The sequence below is a fragment of the Babylonia areolata genome, chromosome 30, assembly GCF_041734735.1.
Source record: "Babylonia areolata isolate BAREFJ2019XMU chromosome 30, ASM4173473v1, whole genome shotgun sequence".
In the NCBI taxonomy this organism is placed as follows: domain Eukaryota; kingdom Metazoa; phylum Mollusca; class Gastropoda; order Neogastropoda; family Buccinidae; genus Babylonia; species Babylonia areolata.
In genome coordinates this window covers 24328875-24349701 of record NC_134905.1, presented here as the reverse complement: position 1 = coordinate 24349701, position 20827 = coordinate 24328875, and the positions used below count along the sequence as shown (strand labels likewise).

Genomic DNA, 20827 nt, shown 5'->3' with positions numbered 1-20827 from the left:
GGTTAAAGCGAGCCACTCATCATGGTGAAGACTGACTGACCTTTTCGGAGGCCTTGACCTCAGCGTCCATGACCTGCGTGAGGTCCTGTGAGGCCTTCTGCACCACCTTCTCCACTCCGGGAATCTGCTTCCTCAGCTGGCTGGCCGTGCTGAACACACACACACACACACCGTCAGTTTTATCAGGGATTAACACTGCAGTTTCACAGGCGCAATACCCCCGAAAACAGAGTATGGCTGCCTACATGGTAGGGTAAAAACGGTCATAAACTTTAAAGCCCACTTGTATACATACCAGTGAACATGGGAGTTGCAGCCCACGAACGACGAAGAAGAAGATAGGCTCAAAAGCCAAGTAGTTAAAACAAGGGTCCCAGTAACGGCGCCTGGTGGGTAAAGGGTGAAGATTTTTCCGATCTCCCAGGTCAACATTATGTGCAGACCTGCTTGTGCCTGAACCTACTGCGTGTGTACACGCAAGCAGATCAAATATGCATGTTAAAGATCCTGTAATGCATGTCGGCGTTCGGTGGGTTATGGAAAGAAGAACATACGTAGCATACACCCCGCCCCCCTCCACCCCCAAAGACGGAGTATGGCTGCCTACATGGTGGGAGTAAAAACGGTCATACATGAAAAAGCTCACTCTTGTATATACGAGTGATCGTGGGTGTTACAGCCCATGAACGACGAAGAAGAAGAAACATTGTTATTTGACTCCTGCGGCTTTACCATAGCTGATCCGCAAGTATCAGAAAGTGTCTAAAAAAATAAACACCACACACACATTCCCCCCCTCCCTGTTTCGTATAATGAAAAGAGTGATGCCGCATCAGCACCAAAGCTGAGAGGTTAGAGCCCTTGGACGTTCAATCTGAAGGTCCACGTTTCAGTCTCAACACTGGTGGGTTAAGTGTGGAGACTGTCATGAAAATGAATGCAAACCAAACAAATTGCAAAACAGACGTACATTTATAATTCATAAACAGAAAAGAGCAGTAACTCTCTCCATTCGCAAGTACACAACTTCAAGTCAATGCTGCTTATGCTACCAATTCAGCTAGAACACAGGTAAATGAGGTATATATACATTTATATGTCATATGTTTTTATTCTGTTTTTGGAGCAGTTTATTAGACACAATCATAAAAAACTAGTCAATATTTAAAAATGAACAATCGTGACAAACCACATAAAAAGTATCTGAAACTCTTTCATTCAAGTTGATTGTTCACACCCCACATAATCATCACCCGATAGTGTTATTCATTTATTTTTTAAATATTTTATTTTATTTCAAAAATATTTTCTTCACCTGATAATGTCCCCCCCTGCCCCATGAAAGAAAAGAAAGCGAATGAAGAAGGCACTGATTTTTGGTGTTGTTCCAGCTCTGTGGATGCTTTCTGCTGGTAAAACTAAACCTACGAAAGAAAAGAAACAAACAAGACAAGACAAGAAAACGAATGAAGAAGGCACTGACTTTTCATGCTGTTCCAGCTCTGTGCAGGTAAGACAAAACCCATGAAAAAAAGGAAAAGAAAAGAAAAAATAACGAACGAAGAAGACACTGACTTTTGGTGCTGTTCCAGCTCTGTGCAGGTAAAACAAAACCCACGAAAGAAAAGAAACGAACAAGACAAGACAAGAAAACGAACGAAGAAGACACTGACTTTTGGTGCTGTTCCAGCTCTGTGCAGGTAAAACAAAACCCACGAAAGAAAAGAAACGAATAAGACAAGAAAACGAACGAAGAAGGCACTGACTTTTGGTGCTGTTCCAGCTCTGTGGACGCTTTGTGCAGGTAAAACGAAACTCATGAAAGAAAAGAAAAGAACGAACGAAGAAGGCACTGTCTTTTGGTGCTGTTCCAGCTCTGTGGAAGCTTTGTGCAGGTAAAATGAAACCCATGAAAGAAAAGACAAACGAAGAAGACACGAAAAGAAATGAACAAGACACTGACTTTTGGTGCTGTTCCAGCTCTGTGGAAGCTTTCTGCTGGTAAAACTAAACCTAAGAAAGAAAAGAAACGAACAAGACAAAACAAGAAAACGAACGAAGAAGACACTGACTTTAGGTGCTGTTCCAGCTCTGTGCAGGTAAAACAAAACCCACGAAAGAAAAGAAACGAACAAGACAAGACAAGAAAACGAACGAAGAAGGCACTGACTTTTGGTGCTGTTCCAGCTCGGTGGACGCTTTCTGCAGGTAAAATAAAACCCATGAAAGAAAAGAAAAGAAACGAACGAAGAAGGCACTGTCTTTTGGTGCTGTTCCAGCTCTGTGCAGGTAAAACGAAACCCATGAAAAAAAGGAAAAGAAAAGAAAAAATAACGAACGAAGAAGACACTGACTTTTGGTACTGTTCCAGCTCTGTGCAGGTAAAACAAAACCCATGAAAGAAAAGAAACAAACAAGAAAGAAAAGAAAACGAACGAAGAAGACACTGACATTTCATGCTGTTCCAGCTCTGTGCAGGTAAAACAAAACCCATGAAAGAAAAGAAACAAACAAGAAAGAAAAGAAAACGAACGAAGAAGACACTGACATTTCATGCTGTTCCAGCTCTGTGCAGGTAAAACAAAACCCATGAAAGAAAAGAAATGAACAAGACAAGAAAAGAAAACGAACGAAAAGGCACCGACTTTAGGTGCTGTTCCAGCTCTGTGCAGGTAAAACGAAACCCATGAAAAAAAGGAAAAGAAAAAGAAAAAAGTAACGAACGAAGAAGGCACTGACTTTTCATGCTGTTCCAGCTCTGTGCAGGTAAAACGAAACTCATGAAAGAAAGGAAAAGAAAAGAAAAGAAACGAACGAAGAAGGCACTGACTTTTCATGCTGTTCCAGCTCTGTGCAGGTAAAACGAAACCCATGAAAGAAAAGAAAAGAAACGAACGAAGAAGGCACTGACTTTTGGTGCTGTTCCAGCTCTGTAGACGCTTTGTGCAGGTAAAATGAAACCCATGAAAGAAAAGACAAACGAAGAAGACACGAAAAGAAATAAACAAGACACTGACTTTTGGTGCTGTTCCAGCTCTGTGCAGGTAAAACGAAACCCATGAAAAAAAGGAAAAGAAAAGAAAAAATAACGAACGAAGAAGGCACTGACTTTTGGTGCTGTTCCAGCTCTGTGTAGGTAAAACAAAACCCACGAAAGAAAAGAAACGAACTGGAAAAGAAAACGAACGAAGAAGGCACTGACATTTCATGTTGTTCCAGCTCTGTGCAGGTAAAACAAAACCCATGAAAAAAAGGAAAAGAAAAGAAAAAAGTAACGAACGAAGAAGGCACTGACTTTTCATGCTGTTCCAGCTCTGTGCAGGTAAAACGAAACCCATGAAAGAAAAGAAAAGAAACGAACGAAGAAGGCACTGACTTTTGGTGCTGTTCCAGCTCTGTGGACGCTTTGTGCAGGTAAAATGAAACCCATGAAAGAAAAGACAAACGAAGAAGACACGAAAAGAAATAAACAAGACACTGACTTTTGGTGCTGTTCCAGCTCTGTGCAGGTAAAACAAAACCCATGAAAAAAAGGAAAAGAAAAGAAAAAATAACGAACGAAGAAGACACTGACTTTTGGTGCTGTTCCAGCTCTGTGCAGGTAAAACGATACCCATGAAAGAAAAGAAACGAACAAGACAAGACAAGAAAACGAACGAAGAAGGCACTGACTTTTCATGCTGTTCCAGCTCTGTGGAAGCTTTGTGCAGGTAAAACGACACCCATGAAAGAAAGGAAAAGAAAGAAAAAATAACGAACGAAGAAGACACTGACTTTTGGTGCTGTTCCAGCTCTGTGCAGGTAAAACGAAACCCATGAAAAAAGGAAAAGAAAAGAAAAAATAACGAACGAAGAAGGCACTGACTTTTCATGCTGTTCCAGCTCTGTGGACGCTTTCTGCAGGAGAAAAGAAACGAACAAGACAAGACAAGAAAACGAACGAAGAAGGCACTGACATTTCATGTTGTTCCAGCTCTGTGGACGCTTTCTGCAGGTTCTGCTGCATGTCCTTCAGCTTGGCCTCCTCGCTCTGCTGGTTGCTCAGGAACACCTCCAGCTCAGACTCGCTCACCTGGAGCTGCACACAGTCACAATCACAACTCTATCACTCACCTACCTCTTCTTCTTTCTTCTTCGTGGGCTGCGACTCCCACGTTCGCTCGAATGTACACGAGTGGGCATTTACATATACGACCGTTTTTACCCTGCCATGTAGGCAGCCATACTCCGGTTCTGGGGGTGTGCAGGCTGGTTATGTTCTTGTTTCCATAACCACCAAAATCTGACGTTGACTGCAGTATCTTTAACGTGAGTATTTGATCTTCTGTTTGCATTTACACACGAAGGGGGTACAGGCACAATCACAACTCTGTCATCTCAGTAAGAGAAATTAAGTCTGTGATACATACAGATTACAAACAAAACAGTGATATTTGGCATACGACATACACATATGGGCGCAATAACCTAGTGGTTAAGGCGTTGGACTTTCGATCTGAGTGTCCTAGGTTTGAATCTCAGTAAAAGCGCCTGGTGTGTAAAGGATGGAGATTTTTCCGATCTCCCAGGTCAACATATGTGCGACCTGTCAATGCCTGAACCCGCTTCGTGTGTATACTCACACACAAGATCAAATACACACTTTTAAGATTCTGTAATCCATGTCAGCATTCGGTGGGTTATGGAAACAAGAACATACCCAGCATGCACACCCCCAAAATCGGAGTATGGCTGCCTACATGGCAGGGTAAATAAACAAAACGGTCATACATGTAAAATGTTACATGTCTGAGTATGTATCTGTGCGTGCCTGAAACCTGATTGAATGACAGGAAACGAATGATGAGCGCCCAATGGCAGCCGTCAGTCGGCTTCACCCAGGTAGGCAGCCTGTTGTGCAAACGACTCTGCGTTTGTAAAGCGCTTAGGGGTTGGTCTCTGACCGAGGATAAGCGCTATATAAGTATCCATAAGCGCTATATAAGTATCCATATCATTAATCTTCAAAACACATACACAAACACATATACACCTGTCCATACCCACACACCTAGCCATATTTTGCATACAAATATACATATATATATATATATATATATATACAGGGTTCGTCACTAACGGGAGCGCTGAGCGGAACGCTCTGAAAAAACAAATTGCGCTCTGGAAAATTCCTTGACTCAGAGCGCTTGCGCTCTTGATTTTGAAAAGACATAAGCATACACTACTGTATCTAAATTGTTATTCCATTGTCCATCACAAACAAGAGTCAAAAGCGCGATCGTTTTGCATTTACCGAAGTTTGAAAGCCGTCTGTTTACGTTTTGTTAGTTCAACCGGAAGTAGGCCTAGTGAATCAGGGGAGGCTATGCAAAAGAGCGCTCTTCAGACTTGAAGAGTAGAAAAGTGGAGCACACGATCGATTTCGCGGCCGTGCAAAATCAAAATGCTGAAATATTTGATCCCAAAAAGGAAGGCTGAGTAACATTCTCAAAGTCATGGATTTTTTGCTCTCTCTACCATCTCATTCAGCTGACTGCGAAAGAGGATTCAGTCTGATGAAAAGAGTGAAGACAGACTGGCGATCAAGACTGAGAAGTGACACACTCACAGATCTCATGGTGGTGAAGTTACAGTCTCCAGATGTCTCCGACTTTGACCCTCTTCCTTCTATCCATCATTGGTCTAAGTGTGGTCCATCAGAAAACTGAGAAGCCGGAAAGTGAGAGTGAGAGTGAGGAGAATGGATTAAGTGACTCAAGTATCAAAGAGGAATTGATGTAAACAAGAATTAAAGGTGAGAAAATGAATTTATGTTTGAGACTTGTTGCTCTATGTTTTTAGTGTGCGCTCTTAGTTTTCAGTTTGCGCTCATCAAAATTCTGAAACTAGAGCGCAGGCGCTCATGTGAAAAAATGTTAATGACGAACCGTGATATATATATACACACACACATATATACACTTACACAATGTAGATGGGAAGAGCAAGGATAATAAAGAGAACGCTGAAACAAAACAAGACAGGGGAGAGAAAGGAGAGACAGCCTGTGTGTGTGCATGTGTGTGAGTGTAAGTGCGTGTGAGTGTGTATGTGTGAGTGCGAGCGTGTGTGTTGTATATGAGAGAGAGAGAGACAGAGACAGAGTGTGTGTGTGTGTGTGTGTGTGTGTGTGTGAGAGTGAGTGTGTGTATGTGTGAGTGAGAGCGTGTGTGTGTGTGTGTGTGTGTGTGTGTGTGTGTGTGTATGTGTGAGTGAGAGCGTGTGTGTGTGTGTGTGTGTGTGTGTGTGTGTGTGTGTGTGTGTGTGCGAGTGGGTGTACGTGTGCGTGTGTATTTTGTGTGCGTGTGCACAAGTGCGAGTTTGTGTTTTGCATGTGAGAGCAAGTGCGTGCACACATGCATGGGCGTATCAGTAAGGTGAGGACACAGTGCTGGGGAAGGCCTCACCTTATCCCTCCCCCTGCCACCCCAGCCCCCCAACAACTCCCTTTCCCCCCCACATACCTGAGATTTCTTTTCGTTGACAGATTTCTGCAGTTCTAGAAGTTTCTCCTCCTGCTTGTCTTTCTGCTCCTGAAGAGGCTGCAACGTTTCAACACACACACAGCGTCACATTTGTGAGGAGACAGGCTCACACAGATGGTGACTATTTCCTACCGCCCAGTATTCTTTATTTATTTATTTATTATTATCATTATTACTACTACTTTTTTTTTATATTATAATTATTATTTATTTATTTATGTACGCTTATAGTTGACTTCATCAAGTTTTTGCGCCTAATACATATTATTAGTAGTGGTAGTAGTTATTATTTTTTTATGCATTTATCTATTATTTATTCACCCCCCCACCCCCTTTTTTTTCTCAAGGCCTGACAAAGCGCGTTGGGTTACACTGTTGGTCAGGCATCCGCCAAGCAGATGTGGTGTAGCGTATATGGATTTGTCCGAACAGTGACGCCTCCTTGAGCTACTGAAACTTAAACTGAAACTGAAACAGTATTCAACACAGTGTCATTTGGTGAGGAAACAGACTCAAACAAATGGTGACTTTATTTCCCACTGCCAAAAATTCAACACAGCGTCACACGCATGAGGAGAGAGATAGAAACAAATGGTGACTTTATCTCCCACTGACCAGTATTCAACACACACCATCACTTATATATTCACAAGCGTGAGGAGAGAGACAGAAACTTCTTCTTCTGCATTCACTCGTATGCACACGTGTGGGCTTTTACATGTATGACCGTTTTTACCCCGCCATGTAGGCAGCCATACTCCGTTTTGGGGTGTGTGCATGCTGGGTATGTTCTTGTTTCCATAACCCACCGAACGCTGACATGGATTACAGGATCTTTAACGTGCGTATTTGATCTTCTGCTTGCATATACACACGAAGGGGGTTCAGGCACTAGCAGGTCTGCACATATGTTGACCTGGGAGATCGGAAAAATCTCCACCCTTTACCCACCAGGCGCCGTCACCGTGATTCGAACCCGGGACCCTCAGATTGACAGTCCAACGCTTTAACCACTCGGCTATTGTGCCCGTTGAGAGACAGAAACAAATGGTGACTGTACTGCCCATTGCCCAGTATTCAACACTGAATCAAAACTGTGAATGGAAGACACACACACACACACACACAAACCCCATTCCGATCCAAATTAACACTGTCCATTCCCACGCAAAAAAACAACAACAACCTACAATGACACGTTCTCTCCTATACGCCTCCCTGTCGCTTCCCCAAGACTTCAGGATTATCAATTCTCACTGCCCTGTCTGGCCCACACACACACACACAAAAACCCACTCCAATCCAAACAACACTGTCCAATCTCCCCCCCAAAACCTACAATGTCAAGTTCTCTCCCAGACGCCTCCCCAGTCGTTTCCCCAAGACTTGAGGACCATCAGCCCTCACGTCCCTGTGTGGCCCAGGGCCAGGATGCATGAAGCGATCTTTGCAGCGTTAAGTTTGCTTAGAGTTAAGAATGTTCCTAAGTATGTGTGGAATTTGCCGCAGAGTTAGGAACATGCTAAACGTAGTTAGCGCTGCAAAGTTCGCTCATCATGCAACCCACCCCAGGCACGGAGGAGAATCTCACCTTGGTCTCTGTGCTCAGACTGGCCATGACCTCCTGAACTTTCTCCTCCTCCACCGCTTTCTCCTTCTCCAGTTTCTCCAGCCTCTTCCGCGCCTCCTCCACCGTCTTCTGGCTCTGCTCCGGCACCAGGCGCAGCTCCTCTATCTGTGGGGCACAAGTACTGGTACAGGACACATGTACTGGTACAACTACAGGATACAAGAACTGGTACAGTTCACAAGTAGAATAGGACACAAGTACTGGTACAACAAGAGAACACAAATAGTGGTACAGGTGACAAGTGCTGGTACAACTACAGGGCACGAGTACTGGTACAGGCCACAAGTACCGGTACAGGCCACAAGTACTTCTATAACTACAGGACACAAGTACTGGAACAGGACATAAGTAATGGTACAGGACACAAGTACTGCTACAACTACAGGCCACAAGTACTGGTACCAGACACAAGTACTTCTAAAACTACAGGACACAAGTACTTGTACAGGCCATAAGTATTTTTACAACTACAGGCCAAAAGTACTGGTGCAACTTGAGGACACAAGTAGTAGTACAACTAGCGGACACACTGGTACAGGACATAAGCACTGTTACAACTAGAGGTCACAAGTACTGATACTAGAGGACATAGGGAGTGAAACAGGCCACAAGTACTGGTAAAACAAGAGAACACAGGTACTGGTACAGGCCACAAGTACAGGTACGACTGCAGGCCACAGTTACTGGTACAAGACTCTTTAACCCCTTGACTGTTGCTGACAAGTATTCTGGTCAGTGAAAGCTGCGAAAGCTGTGGTACAACTGAGCTGTACAGGTCGGGAAGTCATCTTTCCTTCTTTTATTTTTTTTCTTTGGGGACTGCACAGTGATGGCCTAGAGGTAACGCGTCCACCTACGAAGCGAGAGAATCTGAGCGCGCTGGTTCGAATCACAGCTCAGCCGCCAATATTTTCTCCCCCTCTGCTAGACCTTGAGTGGTGGTCTGGACGCTAGTCATTCGGATGAGACGATAAACTGAGGTCCCGTGTGCAGCATGCCCTTAACACATGTAAAAGAACCTACAGCAACAAAAGGGTTGCTCCTGGCAAAATTCTGTAGAAAAATCCACTTCGATAGAAAAAACAAATAAAACTGCACGCAAGAAAAAATACAAAAACATGGGTGGCGCTGTAGTGTAGCAATGCGCTCCCCTGCGGAGAGCAGCCCGAATTTCACACAAAGAAATCTGTTGTGACAAAAAAGAAATACAAACACAAAATACAAATTACTTTCAATCTAGCAAAAACCAACATTTAAGGTACACATAAAAGAAGCAACTGCACTTCTTTTGCGTTCGTGGGATGCAACTCCCACGTTCACTCGTATATACGCGAGTGGGCTTTTACGTGCATAACCGTTTTTATCCTGCCATGTAGGCAGCCATACTCCGTTTTCGGGGATGTGCATGCTGGGTATGTTCTTGTTTCCATAACCCACCGAACGCTGACATGGATTACAGGATCTTTAACGTGCGTGTTTGATCTTCTGCTTGCGTATACACATGAAGGGGGTTCAGGCACTGGCAGGTCTGCACATATGTTGACCTGGGAGATCATAAAAATCTCCACCCTTTACCCACCAGGCGCCGTCACCGTGATTCGAACCCAGGACCCTCAGATTGAAAGTCCAATGCTTTAACCATTCGGCTATTGCACCCGTCACTGCACTTCAAATTCTTTCCCCACTGATCTGAGTTCAGCAGTCAAGGGACCAAGTGTCTGAATCCTCAGGGGAGAGAACTCTCCTGCTGCCCGCACAACTCACCCTCTTCTTCTCCTGCTCCAGACTCTTCTCCAGCTTCTTGGCCTTGGCATTGGTGTGCTTGATGTCCTCCCGGCACTTGACGTCCTGTTTCTCCAGGTCGGAGAACTTCTCCTTCGTCTCCTCCACCTGCTTGGCCAACGCCTCGTATTCCCTGTGGGCACAGCTCACTGCTATCAGTGAAGTCACAGTTTCACTTTCTCAAGGAGGCGACACTGTGTTCGGACAAATCCATATACGCTAACCACATCTGCCAGGCAGATGCCTGACCGCAGCTAAACCCTACACGCTCAGTCAGGCCTTGAGTGCGTGCTCATATATTTGTGTACCTATCTGAGTGGATTTCTTTTTATACATACTTTCGCTAGAGGACAACACTCTCATTGCCATGGGTTCTTTTTCTGTGCGCCAAGTGCGTGCTGCACACGGGACCTTGGTTTATCGTCTCAAGTTTGATTTTCCAGTCAAACTTGGTAGAAAGGGCGAGAGCAGGATTCGAACCTACACCCTCAAGGACTCTTTGTACTGGCAGCTGAGCGTCTTAACCATTCTGCCACCTTCCTCCTATCAGTGGAGTGATGGCCTAGAGGTAACACGTCCGCCTAGGAAGCGAGAGAATCTGAGCGCACTGGTTCAAATCCGGGCACCGTCGCCAGTATTTTCTCGCCCTTTCTTGGATGGATATATTTCCATGAAAGTACATTCACACACAACAACTTAAATAAACATAAAACACAAGGGATATAGCTGCTGATGATGGAGTCTAAGAGTTTCAGTTTCAGTTTCAGTAGCCCAAGGAGGCGTCACTGCGTTCGGACAAATCCATATACGCTACACCACATCTGCCAAGCAGATGCCTGACCAGCAGCGTAACCCAACGCGCTTAGTCAGGCCTTGAGAAAAAAAAAGGGTGAATAAATAATAGATAAATACATAAAAAAAGAGAATATTACTACTAATAATAATATGTATAAGGCGCAAAAACTTGATGAAGTCAACTATAAGTGTACATTAAAAAAAAAAAAAAAAAGAAAAAGAAAAAAAGGCAATATTAATAATGATAATAATAATAATAATAGTAATAACAAGAAGGATCTTCCTATCGTCATCACATTTATCACTATCATAACTGAGGCAATAATGATGCCATAAGTAGTTGAAGCAAAAAACAAAAGAACAGGACGGCAAGAGACAAGCCTTACTTGTGGACCTTTCCTAAGACAATAATCATACCATTAGTAGTAGTAGTAGCAGCAAAAAGAACAGGACGGCAAGAGACAAGCCTTACTTGTGGACCTTTCCTAAGACAATAATCATACCATTAGTAGTAGTAACAGCAAAAAGATCAGGACGGCAAGAGACTAGCCTTACTTGTGGACCTTTCCTAAGACAATAATCATACCATTAGTAGTAGTAGCAGCAAAAAGAAAAAGAGGACGGCAAGAGACAAGCCTTACTTGTGGACCTTCCCATGGGCCTTCCCCTTGTCCTTCTTCTGGGCGGCAATGGCTTCCTTCTTCTCATTCACGTCCTTCATTCCCTCGTACACTTTGTCAAACTCCGCCTGAGCTTTCTCCTCGCTTTCCGTGCATTCTCCGCTGCACATCATCATTAAAAAAAATAAAAAAATAAAAAATAAAAAAATAAAAAAATTGCACCATGTGAACTGAAGATGAAATTTCCTTCTTTTGATACAACCTGAAATCTACAACAAAGCAAACAGTACATGTCAATTCAGATAAATGAAAACAGGTCAAGGCTTGGCAAACAAAGATAAAATTTCCCTCTTTTGATACAACTTGAAATCTACAACTAAGTTTAAAAAAAAAATATATATATACAAGTCAACTGAAATGAATTAAAACACGTCCAGGCTGAACAAATAAATTTGATATTTCCCTCTTTTGATACAACCTGAAATCTACAAGAAAGCAACCAGTACAACTACAACTAGTACAAGTCAATTAAAAAAAAAAAAAAAAAAAAAAAAAAAAAAAAAAAAAGGTCAAAGCTAGGCAAACAAAGATGAACCTCCCCTCTTATGACACAACATAAAGTGGAGTGATGGCCTAGAGGTAACGCGTCCGCCTAGGAAGCGAGAGAATCTGAGCGCGCTGGTTCGAATCACGGCTCAGCCGCCGATATTTTCTCCCCCTCCACTAGACCTTGAGTGGTAGTGTGGACGCTAGTCATTCAGATGAGACGATAAACCGAGGTCCCGTGTGCAGCATGTACTTAGCGCACGTAAAAGAACCCACGGCTACAAAAGGGTTGTTCCTGGAAAAATTCTGTAGAAAAATCCACTTCGATAGGAAAAACAAACAAAACTGCACGCAGGAAAAAATACCAAAAAATGGGTGGCGCTGTAGTGTAGCGACGCGCTCTCCCTGGGGAGAGCAGCCTGAATTTCACACAGAGAAATCTGTTGTGATAAAAAGAAATACAAATACAAAATCTGCAAACTAAGCAAAGAGTACAACTACAAGTCAGCTCAGATGAATGCAAACAGGTCCAGGCCAGGCCAACAAAAACCAAAATTTCATGGGTGCACTCCGCACCCGGGGAAGCCTTGTGGAAATGAAACAATGTAACAGGAATTTGGATCTGAAGGGTGCCCACGAAGACTTCACATTTATCTTCCCCTGACTGATTCCTCTCCTTCCTATGCTCTTGGCTTCATTTTTATCATCCCCCTCCCTGCTCCCCCAGTACTGGCTCAAAGCCTCACTGTTACACTGCTGGTCAGGCATCTGCCTTGCAGATGTGGTGTAGTGTATATGGATTTGTTCGAATGCAGTGATGCTTCCTTGAGTAACTGAACTGAATTCTTTCTCTTTTTCTTTTCTTTCTTTTTTATTTTATTTTTAAACCAAAATCTGTCAAGTCTCCATTGACTGAAAAACTGATTTCCTACTCTTGTTTTCCTGTACAGTTCAGTTGCCAAATTTAAAAAAAAAACACATGAAGCACAAACTAGATTCCCCCCTCCCTCCTACAAGAAACAAGAAAATCCTTTCATAAAGCATTTCCATTTCAAATGAATTCAGACAGGCACAACAGCCAAGTGGTAAGAGCAGCAGACTTTCTGTTCTGCATGCCTGTGGTTCGAGTCTTGGAGGGTTCAGGAGATGTTTCCAATCTCACAGACTGACAGACAAGCTGAAAAACCAAAACTTGAAACTGCAGAGGAATCAGGCACCAGAGGAAACGCGAAGAAACTGTTCCTGCACTACATCCACTGCGACACCAGGAAACACTTTTTCAGTGAAAGGGTCACCAAGACATGGAACAGTCTCCCAGACGAAGTGGTCTTGGCACCGTCGGTGAATGCCTTCAAGAACAGACTGGATGTCTACTGGAAGAACAAGCCAGACAAGTACAATCCGTCTTGCCAATAAGCCACGCATGCAAAGGTTAGTATGTACAACTGATGACCCACACAGAGCGATGAACAGGTCTTCGGGACCTAAAACATCGTACAGTTCAAGTTCAAGCAAACCTGATATACAGACCTGCAGCTAGTGCAATACCTTCCGTGTGCATGCAGAAGATCAAACACAACAACCATCAAGTCAGTAAAGGTTCACAGAATGATATTCTTCAATTTATAGGTATTTCTGGTAGCGTTTGTTTTTCAGTCAAGACTCAAACGATGATATTTTCTGACTAACATGTATTTCTGGTGGAGATTGTTTTTCAGTCAAGACTCAAACAATGATATTTTCCGATTAACATGTATTTCTGGTAGTTTGTTCTTCAGTCGAGACTCAAACGATGATATTTTCACAACTGATATGTATTTCTGGTAGTGTGTTTTTCAGTCAAGACTCAAGCGATGATACTCTCCAGCTTACATGTATTTCTGGTAGAGTTTGTTCTTCAGTCGAACGATGACGTTCTCTGACGTCAGGTATTCCACAGCTTCGTTCTTGGCTCCTTCCAGTTCGTCCTTCTCCTTTTCCACAGCCTTGACCCTGTTTAGCTGTGAACAGAATAATTCTGATCCATGACAGTGCAAAAGAAAAAAAACAAACAAATCCCCCCAAAACCAACAATAACAAAACAGTATAGAGATTGAAAAACTTCATTGTGCTGTCATTAGCTGTATGATAGTCAGTTGTGTTCGACTATGACCATCAGAACAGCAGAGGAGGCAACTGCAGTCCCGACTATCTGGGCAAGAATTTGATTATGGTGGAAAGTGTCTTGCCCAAGTTAAATCTCCACTCTCTCAGCCAAGATGGTTTTTGGACAATCGACGTTGGGATGGTTCCCAAAGACCAACAAGCCCCCCAAGGCTGCAGCACTGAGAACCAATGCAATTTTGCCTTCTGGTTTGACAGTGACAGTCCTTCACAAAAGACTAAACTGTAAATGATTTCCCACTGCAGTGGAGAAACCATTGGTCATACAGCTCTTTCTTTGCTGTAAAGCTTATGTCTGTCTGTGCTATAAGCCAAGTGTTGGGCTGTAGCTCTTGGTAATTTTGTTAGCATTATTAGATCAAACAAAAACTGCATGTAGGGCAGCAATAAAGAACCACCACACATGTTTTGGGCCAGTCTCTGAGTACAACTAGCAAATTCAGTTTTATTCATGAAAAAAAGAAAGAAAGAAAAGAACAAATAAGACAAGAGAAAGAAGTCCAATTATAATTATTCTAGCTTGACTTGTAAGAATCAGCTGCTGTCTTTAACCTTTAAGTTGAACACAGTGCTCACCCCTTACTCTTCCCTTGACTTTCACAACACAGAAACAGCTATCCACAGATACAAATACTCATGACGACTTTTATGATAACAAGAAACAACCGTCTGTGGATATGGATAAGCATACTTATGACAACTTTTACAATAATACAGTAACAGCCATTTGTGGATACAAACACTCTTGACCGCTTATACAACAATACAGAAACAGCCGTCCATGGATTCAAACACTGAATCACCAAGGTTCCACTCTTACCTTCTTGGCCCGCATCTTGTTGAGTTGCTCCACACGCTGGATACGAACACTCCTGACCACTTATACATAACAATACAGAAACAGCAATCCATGGATTTCAACACTCCATCACCAAGGTTTGACCCCACCCCTACCTTCTCAGCCCGCATCTAACAGCCATCCATGGATTTTGAACATCCACGGGATTTGAACACTCAGTCACCAAGGTTTGACCCCACCCACCCCTACCTTCTCAGCCCACATCAAACAGCCATCCATGGATTGTGAACATCCACGGGATTTGAACACTCAGTCACCAAGGTTTGACCCCACCCACCCCTACCTTCTCGGCCCACATCTAACAGCCATCCACGGATTTTGAACATCCATGGGATTTGAACACTCAATCACCAAGGTTTGACCCCCACCCCTACCTTCTCAGCCTGCATCTAACAGCCATCCACGGATTTTGAACATCCATGGGATTTGAACACTCAGTCACCAAGGTTTGACCCCACCCCTACCTTCTCGGCCCACATCTAACAGCCATCCACGGATTTTGAACATCCATGGGATTTGAACACTCAATCACCAACGTTTGACCCCATCCACCCTTACCTTCTCAGCCCGCATCTCGTTGAGTCGCTCCACCCGCTGGGCCAGGGTCTCAATGGGCTGCTTGAAGCGGTTGCTGCCGATGATATCCTCCAGAAACTCCAGCATGCCGTCCTCGTGCTCCGACTGGGCCTTGGGCTTCATCATGGCAATCTGCTCCACCTCACCCTGCCAGCAGTGAAGTCATCGTCAACACACTCAGCACTATTCCATGAATATTGATCAGCATATAGCGTACTTATATAATATGGCACGAACGCCTCATATATTCACCCTGTCTGCAGTGGTAAAGGTCAATTTATTCAGCACTTTTCGACAATTAATAATCATAAGAGTGTATGATAGTCAGTCATGTCTGACTATGACCATCAGAACAGCAGAGGAAGCATCTCTTGTCCTAACTATCTGGGGCTTGAATTTGATGACAGTGGAGAGCGTCTTGCCCAAGTTACATCTCCAGAGATGCCAACCCCTGTCAAGCGTTTGTAGGAACAATCAGGAAATTTGGTAGGAACATTCTGAATTTGGTAGGAACACTCGGACTCTGAGCGAGCCACATCAGCAAACGTACGTTTTATCTACAAGGCATGCAAACACTTGTTCCCATTGTAATGGAGAAAACATTGATTATACAGCTTTCGCTTTGCTGTTGGCCCAACTGTAATCTCAGTCTGTGATATGATAATATATTGCACTTATATGGAGCAAACTCCCCATACAGTGGGCTCTCTTGATGGGCACAGCAGCCAAGTGGTTGAAGCGTTAGACTTTCAATCCGAGGGTCCTAGGTTTGAATCCTGGTCACACTGCCTGGTGGGTAAGGAGTGGAGATTTTTTTCCAATCTCCCAGGTCAACAGATGTGTAGACCTGCTAGTGCCTGAGCCCCCTTCATGTGTATACACACGCCTACATGGTGAAGGTAAAAACAGTCACACACATAAAAGCCCACTTGTGCAGGCCAACAAGTAGGAGTCACAGCCCATGAAGATTTAAAAAAAAAAAAATTTAAAAGAAAAAAAAAGGGGGCTCTAATTGCCTCACATAAAACACTACATAATTATACTAAACAACAGCACATGGAAGTCATAGAAGTCAGAAACAATATCTATACACACCAATCCTACAAACTGCAGATATAAATAATCACATAAAAGAGGCACAAAATATGCCCTACACATGCACATACACACATGCGCACACACACACACACACAGAGTAAACACCCAGCCACAAGCACACACACAACATGAAGACTTGAGTGAGGTGAATGGGGGACAAAGGAGGTGCAGTGGGAGGAAGAAGGCCAAACGACTATGCTTTGTCATATCCAAAGTCCATTTTGAACAGTGCTTTACATGGAAAAAAAAAAGCACAAAAAACATTAATTATAAACAAAGATATATGTGTATGAGTGGGATTTCTGTGCATGCATGTAGGCAGCCATACACTGTATTCAGAGATAATTGGTATGTTCTCAAAATTACTCCCAATTTTTAAACTCTATTGTAAAGCATGACAAGCCTCCTCTCTGCGTCCCTGAACACACTTTCTCTCTCTCCCCTGACAAATGCATATTTTATATATATATATTTCTTTCAAGTCATCATCATAATTATTCCAAATCACCTGGAGAATCAGGAAACGATTATGATCAAGGTCGATCCCGGAGGCTCGAAGCAGAGTGGCCACCTCTTTGTAGTTTGCGCGTTTGCCATTCACGCTGTAGGCCGAAGTGTTATCCTTGAACGCAGTGCGAGACACCACTATCTTGGAGTCGGGGACAACAGTGTACTCATCCTCCCCTGGCTAAAACAGAACACAGAAAAGTCAGCAAAGTGTATCATTAGTAATCCTGACCTGCACACACAGGTAAAGTTATATGCGTGAGTTCATCAGTGAAACCACGCAAAGGAAACCCCGCAGGTATGCTGGACACAGAAAAGTCACCAATATGTATCATTAGTAATCCTGACCTCCACACAGATAAAGTTAACTGCATGAATTCAATGATGAAATGATGCAAAGGAAAAACCCGTATGTATATATGTGGTTATTTCACTTTGAGCAAACCCAGAAAATGCAAATTATAAATATATATTTCATAAGACATGCAAAACAGAACACAAAGTGTGCCGGCAAAATGAAACAGACATTACAGTCAGCTAGTACTGTAATAGTCATTTCTTATCACGAGTCTCTATTTTGTCCAAGTTCAGTGAGCTTTCCCTTGAAGTGCAATAATCACAGCAACTTGAAAAGTGACTGACTTCACATGCACACACACACACACACACACTTCTTCACCAGACTTCCTTCTACTTCAAAGGAATCAAGAGAAACTAAAAACACTCACGCCAGTGTCCACGATTTTCTGAAAATGAACGGCGACAGTGCAACTGTTGATGTCCTTGTGGTTCTCACTGTTGTGAATCAGGACGCTGACTTTTTTGGACCGGATCTTGTTGGCACGGTAACCAAAGACAAACAGCATGGAATCGATGACGTTGGACTTTCCGCTGCCGTTAGGGCCAACAATGGAGGTGAAGCTCTGTGCAAACAAGGGAGACCATTTGTCAGAAATTTCTGTACATCAAGTGGAGCTCATTTGTTAGGTGGCACAAATTCTATGACAGTCATGTTCGACTATGACCATCAGAACAGCAGAGGAGGTAACCACTGTCCCGACAATCTGTGCTAGGATTTGATTATAGTGGAGAGTGTCTTGCCCAAGTTACATCCCCACACTCTTGGCCAAGAGGGTTTTTAGGACAGTCTGCGTTGGGATGGTCCCCAAAGGCCAACTAGCCCCCAGGGCTGCAGCACTAACAGCCAGTGCAGTTTTGCCTCCTAGTCTGAGTCATAGTCCTTCACAGAAGACTTAGCTGTAAATGAATTCCCATTGTATTGGAGAAACCAATGATAATAGTTATTAATACAGCTCTCACTTTGCCGTTGGTCCAACTGTAAACTTATGTCATTCTGTGATATAGGCTCATACATACAGGCAAAAATTACTATACATCAAGTGGATATCATATGTCAGGTGGCAGAAATTACAATGCAACAAATGGAAATTTATTTTCTCAGGTGGCAGAAATTACGTGCATCAAGTAGAAATCATTTGTCAGATGGCAGAAATTACTATGCAACAAGAGAAAATAATTTGTCAGATGGCAAAAATTAGAAAGAGTACTTTTTGGATACATCACAGGACTTAACAACTGATTATAATTCAGTTACAGGTAATATGATCAAATATATATGGAGAGAAAGACTCTTCAAAGAGACAGAGACAGACAGACAGAGAAATTCCACCTATTCTAACTGCAGCCACTGAATGTTTCACCTTATGAAAAGGTCCCAAAGTCTGCACTCCAGCATAGGACTTGAAATTCTCATTGACAATGTGTGTGATCATCAGCCGTGGTCCGTTGATGTCATACGTCGCTACTTTCTGTGGGGCTTCCGGGATCTCAATTTCACCGAAATCTACAGATCAGAAGACGCAAAGTGCAACCTTCAACAAATATTCACTGAGCAATAAAAATGATGTCTTTTAAAAAAAAAATTCCTGAAACAGAATCACACACACACACACATATATATATCATTATATAATATGCATGTTCATGGAAGATAATATTGGGGGTATGAGCATTAAAAATAAAAAAGCCATTGAATATGGTTAATATTTGTACATTAGTAACCTGCTCTTTGATTTCTATTATTTAAAAAAATATGTTAAGTATATACTTATTTTCCTATTATTTTTCCTGCGGTGGTGGAATTACATTGGCAGTGATTCTTTTCACAACAATAGTCAATGAAGTATGCTCAATGATCTAAACAGCTTTGAGAGAGACAGAACAAAGGTGTGTGTATGGGGAGGAGGGGGAGGGGGAGGGGAGATAGCGATAGCTGTGGTGTGAAGGGGGCATGAAGGAAAAAAAAAAGTAATGTAATGACAGTCAGGTACAGGGAAAGATGTGGGAGAGAGAGACACACACAAACTCACAGAGAGAGAGAGAGAGAGAGAGTTAATAGCCAGAAACCAAATAACAAATACAATACAAGGATTTGGAGAATCACACATCTCAGTAACCTTACCCTCTCTGTTGAACGTCTGCGGTATAGCATGTGTCGCTGTAGCACTTTCAGGGTCCACCTCCATATCCTCCTCCGGCCTCTCTCCTACTGCTGCCGGAACATTCTCACCTGCTTCTGCCTCCTCCCCTGCCGCCTTGGCTCCCCCCCTGCCCTTTGCTCTCCCTCGAGGCATGGTACTTGTTCAGTCTGAAGGTGAAATATGACAAAGTTTACAAGTTAAAAATCTTGGGGGTCAAAAGGACTTTTTAAAATTTATTTTTAGGGCACCCAGTTACTGCCTGCACAAGGTCACTATTGCTGCACATTGTAATAAAATCTACATTGCTACATATGTTTACGAAGGCAGGCATATCTTCTACTTATAACTGCCCTGGTTTCTGGGCCAAGAAGAGAAGGGAAACAACTCTTGCCCATAGCAGGCGATCCTTGTGTCAAGACTCAAAGACTGAAGTTCCCATACAGGATTTTCACTACTTTTGTGTGTGTGTTCTAGAATCCTTTCTAGATGTCCCTGGGGCCCACTTGATGAACATGCAGTGTGTCCTGAAGCAGTGAACTGAAAGCATCTGGAATGCATGACAAGAAATGTGGTGATCATACGGGTTATGGACTTCACACTTAAGTCCTAGCATGCAGTCACTTAGTTGGCTGGTCTGCCTGTGTCACTGCATTCTCACTCTGGTCAGTTGAATTTGAAAACAAACAGAATTTAACAACAGACACTTGGCACAGCTGAGGGACAGGACATCAGAGGGAGGCTGTGACAATTGTGGCCAACAACTCCTGTTATGCTGGAACTTTAGGCCAGTGGTCGGTGTGTTGATGGTCTAAGTGTGACGCTGATATCCTTCCTCACCAGTGTGAGTGGCCTGCGAGTCTCACTTCATGCATGGCTGCTACTGCACTGGGGGTTGGTAGGTCTGAGTCAACATTCTGTCTTGCGCAGGGGTCACAAAACTTACGCCAAAAGGACAACTATGGGAGGGTGGATGGGGGCTCATGGCTTTGTCACTCCCTTTGCAAGTAATGGTCTGCGACATTGGGACGTGAGGGACATCAATGGAGCATGAAGACAGCTGCCCAGTGGCCCTGAAGAAGCCCTTGCTGATGGTCACAGTTGAGCCAACAGTTAGACCTCCACAGCAAGGCCTCTCACGATGTACCAGACAATGCCTTGACAACAACTGGCTCCCAATGAGGGCAATGTCTGACAGGTTATTGTCAGACTTGTGTCTGTTCAAATTG

The 20827-nt window shown here is 43.3% G+C and overlaps 1 protein-coding gene across 1 annotated transcript in view; it reads right to left on the bottom strand.

Moving 5' to 3' along the window:
• The window catches only part of LOC143275543 (structural maintenance of chromosomes protein 4-like), a 49897-nt gene that overhangs the window by 27987 nt on the left and 1083 nt on the right, over positions 1–20827 (bottom strand). The window contains exons 2-13 of the mRNA XM_076579733.1: positions 19583–19768; positions 18822–18964; positions 17829–18023; positions 17102–17281; positions 15478–15642; positions 13770–13897; positions 11373–11513; positions 9919–10069; positions 8116–8259; positions 6504–6581; positions 3957–4078; positions 41–149 (exon numbers count right to left, since the gene is read on the bottom strand). Coding sequence (XP_076435848.1) covers positions 41–149; positions 3957–4078; positions 6504–6581; positions 8116–8259; positions 9919–10069; positions 11373–11513; positions 13770–13897; positions 15478–15642; positions 17102–17281; positions 17829–18023; positions 18822–18964; positions 19583–19754 — 1728 coding nt within the window. The 5' untranslated portion in view covers positions 19755–19768. The remainder of the gene's footprint in view (positions 1–40; positions 150–3956; positions 4079–6503; positions 6582–8115; positions 8260–9918; positions 10070–11372; positions 11514–13769; positions 13898–15477; positions 15643–17101; positions 17282–17828; positions 18024–18821; positions 18965–19582; positions 19769–20827) is intronic.